This window comes from Diadema setosum, chromosome 3 (assembly GCF_964275005.1).
Source record: "Diadema setosum chromosome 3, eeDiaSeto1, whole genome shotgun sequence".
NCBI classification, from domain to species: domain Eukaryota; kingdom Metazoa; phylum Echinodermata; class Echinoidea; order Diadematoida; family Diadematidae; genus Diadema; species Diadema setosum.
The window spans coordinates 40,966,945-40,976,434 of record NC_092687.1 but is presented as its reverse complement, the minus strand read 5'-3'; the positions used below and the strand labels follow the sequence as shown (position 1 = coordinate 40,976,434).

General features: G+C 40.1%; 1 protein-coding gene across 1 annotated transcript; it reads right to left on the bottom strand.

The window, feature by feature from the left end:
- Positions 1 to 1,044: 1,044 nt before the first annotated feature.
- On the bottom strand, positions 1,045 to 2,916 carry LOC140246868 (uncharacterized). The gene has a single exon (XM_072326193.1). It carries the CDS (start codon positions 2,914 to 2,916, stop codon positions 1,045 to 1,047), a length of 1,872 nt encoding a protein of 623 aa, XP_072182294.1.
- Positions 2,917 to 9,490: the final 6,574 nt, after the last annotated feature.

The following is a 9,490-nucleotide window of genomic DNA, read 5'->3' as shown; positions in this document are numbered from 1 at the left end:
CTCATCCGTGGGGGTATGAAGATCCGGTCTCCCTTCATGAGAATGCCATCTTCGATAGAGAGGGAGTCTCTGCAAGACCAAAAATTCCTGATCTCCTTGGGTAGATCCCGTGCGTGTTCGGGCCATCCTTCTATTACTATTGTGGCAAGCAAACGCATGGTCTTGTCTTGCAGGGTCTGCTCTTTGATTTCTTGGAGCCTTGTGTCAGAGCAGTGTATGACATGGATTGTCTCCTCTATGTCCAGGGTCTGTCCTGAGATTGGGCTCAATCTCGAGAGTGCATCAGCAAGTAGCATCGTGCTTCCTGGACGGTACATGATGTGGACATCATACGGTTGAAGCCTTAGCATCATCCTTTGGAGTCTTGGTGGGGTGTCAGCAAGATTCTTGTGCTGGATGTTCTCCAAAGGTTTATGATCTGACTCGACAGTAAACCTAGATCCAAACACATATGTGTGGAAACGTGTGCATCCGAAGACTACTGCTAGTAGTTCACGTTCAATGTTGGCGTACCGTTGCTCGGTGGGGGACAGTGCTTTGCTCGCGAAGGCAACAGGCTTGTTGTCCTGAAGGAGGGCGGCTCCTAGGCCCTTCTGTGATGCGTCTACTTGGATGACTGTCGGCTTCAATGGGTCGAAGTATGTCAGAGTTGTAAGCTCTTCAACTTTCTTCTTGAGAGTCTCAAAGGCCATCTGGTGCGAACCTGACCACTGCCATTCTCTGTCTTTGCAGGTGAGATCCCGAAGGTCTGCTGTCAGATCAGCTAAGTGGGGAAAGAATGGTGAAAGGTACTGTACCATTCCGAGGAACTGCTGTAGCTCCTTCACATTCTGAGGGGGAGACAGTGCCTTGATGCTGGCCACTTTCTCAGGATCAGGGTGGATCCCATTTGCATCATAGTAGCACCCAAAGAACTTGACAGAGGCGATCTTGATGTCACACTTGTCTAGGTTGAACACTAGTCCGTATTCGCGTGCTCTCTGCATGAGTCTATGCAGGTTGTTGTCGTGCTCCACTTCGGAGGAGCCAAAGACTACAATGTCGTCAGCGATTCCTATGACACCGACATCCTTCCAAGATCACGTCCATCTTTGCCTGGAATATATCTTGTGACACATTTAGCCCGAAGGGAAGTCTCTTGAAACAGTATCGTCCAAGCGGAGAGTTGAATGTGGTTAGGAGACTGGATTCATTGTCCAGGACGATACTCCAGTACCCATGACGGGCGTCAAGTTTGCTGAAGACCTTTGCTCCGCTCATCTTGAAGGTGATCTCTTCAAGTGTAGGTGTCTTGTGATGGGTCCTTCTGCATGCCCTGTTTAAGTCCTTGGGGTCAAGACAAACACGAAGCTTTCCGTTGGATTTACGGCTCAGGGCAATTGAGGATACCCAATCAGTAGGCTCTGTGACTTTTCTGATAACTCCAAGTTCCTCCATCCTGTTGAGTTCTCCTTGGAGTTCCTCCTTCAAATGGATGGGGAGTCTTCTTGGGGAGTGAATGACCGGCTGTGCATCGTCTTTTAGATCAATGTGAAATTCACCAGGGAATTTGCCGATGCCTTCAAACCTGTCTGGATACCTTGTCTGTAGGTCCTTGGTATTCCTAACAGGTGCCTGTGTTGATGCCTGCACAGCGCAATTTAGTGTTACCAGTTCCATCTCCCTTGAACTGGGTAGACCAAGGAGTGCTGTTCCGGTAGTATCAACCACAAAGAATGTAGTTTTGTGCCACTGCCCATTCTTGTATCTACACGATAGGATCACTGTCCCGTGCTGGGGAATCTCTGCACCATTGTACGCTAAGAGTCGTGTGCTGCTCCTGGAGATCAGAGGTTTGCGTGCGGTATCATCCCCGTCAGTCCATTCTGGATGAATCTGCTTGAAGATGCGGGTAGGCAGTATGTTGCCCTGTGCTCCTGTATCAACTTTCACTTTGAGAGTGTGATCTCCTCGTCTATTCGGAATGTCTACGGCTAGTGTGGCAAATACCTCATCGCGTACATCAGCAGTTAGGCTGTCGAATAACAGGTCCCTGTTAAACGTCAAAGTCTCAAGTTTTAGTGAGTTGAATTCACTTGTTAAATGTTCATCATCACTTGTCATTTCAAGTGGGTGGACAGCTTTGTTACCGTGAGTCCCTTTTCTCTTATTCCATCCTTTTTGATGAAACTGTGATTTCTGTTTGGATGGTCCACGGCGGTCATAGTTTTTTCCTCTGCTACTGCTCTTGCTCCGGCACATCTTCTTCCAGCGACCTTTTTTCCCGCAGTTGTGGCAAGTAGAGGAGTATGCGGGACATTTTCCTTTCGGGTGGATCGTGCCGCAATTCGGGCAGGTACGGCTTTTCTGAGCTGTATGAACATTAGCATTGTTCTCTAGTCCTCGAAGCTGGGACATGTGTGCTGTGCTCGCTTCATGCGTTCTCGCGATATCCAGGGCTTCTTTCAGAGTCATTTTGCCTTTAGCGAGAAGCATTTTCTGGACTTCCGGATACTGAACTCCAGAAATCAGTACCTCAATTATGCGTTCTTCTTGGATGTCTTCATCCCGAAAGAGGCACTTGGCTACTTTTGATTTGCATCGAACAACAAAGTCATCAATAGCCTCATTATTTAGCTGTCTGTAGCGCTGAAATTCCAGTCGGTGGACACGAAAGTTTTCGGTAGGCTGGATGTGACTCTCCAGTCTACTCCAAATGTTCTGAGGATCCTTCACCTGCTCTTCAGTCAGATTCCATGTATTAAAAACGCGAAGACCATCGCGACCTGACCATATTATCATGTAATTGTATTGGTCTTCTTTCTTGATTCCCTTTACGTTAAACCACATTTGGGATAGCTGTTTGAACTCTTTAAATGCCTGAGCTTTGTCTGGGCAATCCCAGTCAAAAGTTGGGGTAGGGAGGGGGCCAGCCATGGTATCTAGTTTACTAACAAAATGCTGTGAAAAACATCAATACGGTACATGAAAATAAAATTGTCAACTTAGCATGACATAAAACGCAATCACATAAAATACATGTGTTCTTTGAATATCAATTGAGAAATTAAAGACTGTTTAGAAAATTTATGTGCCCAGTTTAATTGTAATTTAATCCCTTTGCAATGTTAGAGAAATATGCTATTCCAGTTAATGATAAACACCATTATTCAATTGAAATAGGCACAAATATAATTCAAATGCTTCCATACACATGAAAAGAAAATGTCGGTATGAGTACTGAATAAGATGTTCAAATACAAAATATCAGTATCTGAATACACTATGTTAGAAACCTAATTACACATCAATCAATTTAAAAACCTATCAAATGTTTACATTATATTTTTCCAAAATTCCAGTGAGTGCGGTAGGCCTATCTAACGTTAGAGCATGCTGCAAATTGATGCCAGTAATAAATTGAACCGAAATTCAATTCTGAATTCCACTATTACAATGTTAAATAATTCCAATAAATCACAAAATTTATACAAATTGAAAACAAAATCAGCCTAGGTGATATTTACGGGCATATTAAATATAACTCAATTCTCACACTCCAGTTATTAACAATCAGTTTCTTCTATTATACTTTACATTTAACTTTACACATGAAGGGAAAAAATCTTTAGGGCCTATTTAATGTAGTTTGGTCAACTTAAATCTAACGTTACAATACACCAAACCAAATGAGATCTTTAAAATATATATATATATATATATATATATATATATATTACAATTTAGACAGAAATTTACCCAGTCTAACCGTTACAACTTCATTTTAAATTGATAAAACCAGAGAGTTAATTTTTTATATTCATAAAGAAATCCTGGATTTAAAACAAAGGTTTCAAATTCAACAGAGTAATTTCCAGCTCTCAAATTTCAATCTCATTTGCAGTCATACGACTAACAATTTCATGCTTTCACTTTCAGGTCACTGTTTTTTAGTTTATAACTTCAGCACTGTTGTATTTGACTTGAGCTCGGCCTTGTCCTCGCCCTTGGCTTGGGGCTGCTCGCTCTACGTTGGTCGCTTGGTGAACATTCGTACCGTCGCCAGTTGTCCTAGCGTTTAGACTGTTGCTTGAACGGCAGAAAATAGTTCCTTCAGAAGGCTTCAGCTCCGATTCGATTGCTCATCCACGTAGCTAGCTAGCTAGCTAGACATCACGTACGTCGATGCGTTCTCAACTGGGCTGCCAGTACCGATCGGCGATAGTGTCAAAATGTCAGATTATTCTCACTAACTTTGGCAGTAGGCCTAACTTAGTTTGGACTAGCCGTGAGAACGGCTGTTTTACAGACTAACCTGTGTGGCGGTGGCAAAATTTGTCTTGGATGTGTGCTGCAAAGCGTCCAAAACCATTATTTAACTCAGTCAGTGTCACACATCTCGAGACAGAACAGGTTTGCAAAACATCATTCCATCAAGGACAAAACATTCCAATGCAGAGTCGAAACAATGCAGTTTATTCCGTAGCAGCGAAAATCATCCGTAGATATGGAATTGTTTTACTCACTGCTGGAAAGCGTCCGAAACTCACACAGTATGGCGGCTTTCTTTGGCGAAACGAGCACAAAATCCTTATAACATTGATCTTTGCATGTAGGCTATGCGAAAGGAACCCTTTGCGTGCCGGAAAGCGTCCATAAACTCACACAATAGGGCCAAAACAGCGGGGTGAAGTTTCAAGAGTTTCCAAATTTGTCACTTTTTCAGTTTACGAGTCGAGTGTTCGATTCAACGCTGACGCATATCAGTTCGCGTATGCGGGAGACTTGAATTTGCATAGGCACAACACGGTAGTTCCAGGAATAGCACAGACAATGCAGTGCTACAGTGATGCGGTCACTAGACTGTGGGAGAGGCGACGCATCGGTGCAGTTCCAAGTCTGGATTCGTGTTTCCAAAAACAGTTTCACTCGTAATTTTGAGAGTTCCTCAAAAATAAGGTTAATTCCAATCCCGCAGCTGCCACCATGTTATGTTGTCATCCTTGACACAAAGAATAATTCCTTGACAGGCGTGATTCAGCAGTTACGAGACATTTATTTAGGAGCAATACTTGATGTAGCTCTGTGCCTATGAGTGTCTCTGAGCCTCTCCACTCAGTATTACAATTTGGTGTACATCCGAATATATGTCAATTAGTACATGACATAACACATGACACATGTGCTAAAATTCCAATTACGCATAATGACTAACATGATATTAAAGATTCGACTCGATCTTTAAATCTCTCCAACACTTTAACGTTAATGACTTATACATAACTTTACAAATACGGAAATAACACCTAATGCAAGCTGCAGGTTTTTCTGCATGTTCTTACTTCCTCTTGTGGCTGCAGCAAAATTATCAAAAAGAGCACATAAGTAGCGTTCTTAACCGGGAATGAGTGTATAATAATGTGTTTAACAGCATTCAGGGTTATAAGATCTATAAATACGTACGGTGTGAGTTGCACACTTAGCCCGGTTACATTATTATTATACATTATACATTATACATTATTATACACTCAATCCCGGTTAAGAACGCTACTTATGTGCTCTTTTTGTGTGTACCTATGTTCCGCTTATTCATACATACACTCCTTAATTTAATTGTTATTATGATTTCATTTATTGCCATTATTGTTTACATGGTTGCCTGCTGTGACATACGCGAGGAGTTTCACATTTGTGTTTGTGCGCACACCTCTTGACCATCCATTCTGTGTATGCAGAATTTTAGTCACACGTACATTGCACTTGTAAATGCTTTTGTATGATTGTATATCTGCAAGTTGTATTATGCAAGATTGAGGCATATATACACTCCCACCTATGTAGTTATTCCCTGCCGTCTCTGCCTCTTTCACTGTAGTTATCAGTTCCGCTATTGTTTTGATCATCATTATTATTTTCTATTTGTATATGATATCCATGTTTTGTATCTTGTCCCAAGTCTTGACAAAGGGCAGGAAGCCCGAAAGCTTGAGTAAAATCACTTGTGAGGATTAAGCAACGTCTACCGCCTCTTTACTCTCGTTTATATATATATATATATATATATATATATATATATATATATATATACATATATATATAACTGTAATATAAGATTATATTATTCTCTTTTTCAATTCAAACTTTATTTCATTTTTCGAAAAGAACATAAACATTTCACTTTCATTGGTAACAGAGAATAAGGTTACATAATCAAAACAAAGTAAAATTGAAAAGAGAACATAATTGTGGAACCTTGGGGTAACAAATAATGTTGTAATGAAAATTGACTGAAGTGATATAGACGATATAACATTACACAAAATATCGAAAAATGGAGGGACCCACTAAAAAGGCAATGCTTGTAGAATGTGGGCCCCTCAGGTACAGAATGTCAATAGAAAATGAACTGATGCAAAAAGGGAAAAAAAGATCGGGAATAAAGTCAGATTGAAAAAAAGGTCTGGAAGCCCAATAAGAAGACAGAGTAACGGACATACACACATACACAGGCGAATGAACATTAAACGAGACTGAGACGACAGAACTTATGAAAGGGGACGTCAATACAAGACAGAACGAGACAAGGTTGACATAATAGGAAGACAATACAGCGGACAGAAAGGAAAAACAGATCCAGCGTTCCTCGACAGAACTATGTCGAAAAAATATTGGGATGCGAGGAAGGGATACATAAATATGGAAAAATAGAGAGAGATAGATGCGGAGGTACTACAAGTAGAATTGAATCTACTCAGTAAGAGTCTCAGGACAACAGGGACGAGAAAATTATGTGAGAGTATATTATTGGTAATCAAAATTCTTCAGAAAAAATTAAAATGAACCAACAGGCTGATTCACTTCTGTAGGAACATAACATTGCAATAGAAACAACTTTAATCTCCTTTTAAATGAAAATATAGAAGGTGAATTTCTTATGTCATTATTCAGAAAATTCCAATATGTTGGACCAGTATAAATAAGTGTGTTCTTAGCAAGAATCGTTCGTAAGAGAGGTAAGTGAAGTTCATTGGAACGTCGAGTGGGATAGTCATGGATTGATTGATTTCTTTGAAACATAGAATCGAAAATGGAGGGGAGTGAGTTGTTGCTGTACGTATACATAAATTGCCCCAAATTAAATAAATACAAATCTTTAATTTTTAGCAGCTTATTTGCGGCAAATAACATATTTGAATGGGAGGGTATGAAAGGATAACTGATGACACGGAGAGCTTTCTTTTGTAGAAGGAACACTCTATCCAGTAGGTTCTGGTGAGTGTTGCCCCAAACTAAAACACCATAATTAAGATATGGCAATATCAGTGACGAATATAACATAAGTAATGATTTGTGTGGGATATACAATTTCATTCTATTTACAACACCTATATTACGTGAGATTATGTTGGATATATAATCAATATGTAACTTCCAGGAAAGTTTGTCGTCAACAATAATTCCAAGGAATTTAAAATGTGAAACTTGTTCTAAATGAAAATCATTCAAAACTATAGCTGTACTCAAAACTATAGAGAGAGAAATAGAGAGAGAAAGAGTGAGAGAAATATAAAATGAGAGGACATAGGGAAAGGAATAGAGAGAGAGAGAGAGACAGAGAGAGATAGGATTCGGTGTATATATCATTGTGGTAGTCTCTCTCTTCTGTCTAATGCCAACTTACCTTGGGCGTGCATGCCTTCATCATATCGCAGGATCTGCCGTTCACCCGTGATAGTTCTCACCTATTTGTGCAAAACATCAACGCGATCTCATAAATATGAGTAATGACATTCCTAACACATGTGCTAAAAGCCCAACAACAAATTGAAGTGTAAATTATTTGATGAAAAATAAAAACACGTACAGTAAAAGCCTGAAAACCGGTTGGCAAGAGTGTAAAAAGACACGAGGGTCTAATTAAGCTGTTCAATCGAACTTTGTAATTCATACTCATTAGAAGAATATTCTAATGAATGAAACTATAAACATTTGACACGCAGTTTACCAGAAATAATGCTTGACATTGCTTAACAATCAGCTTATCAAACAAATTCCCGCAAAGTACAATTACACCTCCCAAACTTTGTTCTTTATTGTAAATTTGGTAACCAAAAAATGGTGCATAGTTCTTATTGGCGTTGAAACGAACAATTTACTACATATACACACACATACACACACACACACACACTCACACACAAAACTGATCCATCTTGCATCAAAATATTTACAAGAGAAACATTCTAGAAACAACTAAAACTCATGTTAGCAATATTCTGCCGTTAATATTAACGCTGGAAAGAGCTCTGTTGATTAAGACTCGAGTTTTCTCAGGCTAAAAATATTTTATTTAAAGGTGCATGGTCCCCGTGTTTTAGTCAAATGCGTACGCGGGCGCACGGCGCAAGTTTCCTATAGAGACCTATGCTGTCGACTTCTCTTTGGCGCTTACGCTTTGGCCCACTTTCCCGAGTCCGAAGAAGTCCGATTCACTGCGTACAGTCAGTGGTTCGATCACAGTTCGGCTCATGATTCGGCTGAGTGGGATGACAGCTTTAGCAAACTTCTTTTGTGATGTCATAATAACAAGCACATATGCACGCACCCTGGCATTACTACAGACTGCGCGATGCGCAGAGAAGACAACAAAGGCAACGTTACTTAGCAACACTTACGCACTTTACTCTTGATGACAGCTCAACTTCGGTAATCTTCGTATCAATGCTAACGATGATCGGCAGTATCATCAACAGCGCCATCTACACTACCGGGACTATGCCCCTTTAAAATTCCCCTGGAAGGACTTATCATGCGTATTACTAAACGAGCACAACTGTAATTTTAAAGTCTCTTACCGTATCCTGGTGAGAAGGCGTGTTGCAGCAGAAAACCTCCTTGAACCACAGAGCACATGCGTCATTGGTAGTCGTGGTCGTGCGCGCGAACTTCACCCCGCAGATGATAGACAAGGTGTTGAAGAGTAGCGAGAATGTTGCTACGATGACGATGAAAATGTCGATAGCTTGCCGAGCTTCCTGTCAATTGTATTGTATTGCATTGTGTTTATTCAGACAAATTAAAACAACATGTCTATTGGTGCCAAAAAAAGGGGTACGGATACCCATGCATGCCTGCACCCCTGAAGTACATTACATACCAATATAAACAAATTCAAAATTATAATGGGAGCATTAAAAAAAAAAAAATCTAAGTACACTTACATAAAGATCTTGCCTCTAAAAGACGATAAATCCATAATTCTTCATTAGATTTAGCGCCTTAAGGAAGCAAGCTTTTCAAAATATAATACAGTAAAATGAAAATGAAATTAAGCTCTGGCCTTTGGAACAGCAATATTGGAGAATGGATAATCAATATAAATATGTGAATACCAGTCAGTAATATTGCAAACGAGGCATAATCATCTAGACAACAGTCAATATTTGCAGTGTATACAAGCGGGATATTAAAAAAAAAAGCGGACGAATATTTCAAAAAAGTCTATTAT

What these genes read in the sequence shown, in the direction of transcription:
- LOC140246868 (XM_072326193.1), bottom strand. Translation starts at nt 2,916, where the DNA reads ATGGCTGGCCCCCTCCCTACCCCAACTTTTGACTGGGATTGCCCAGAC.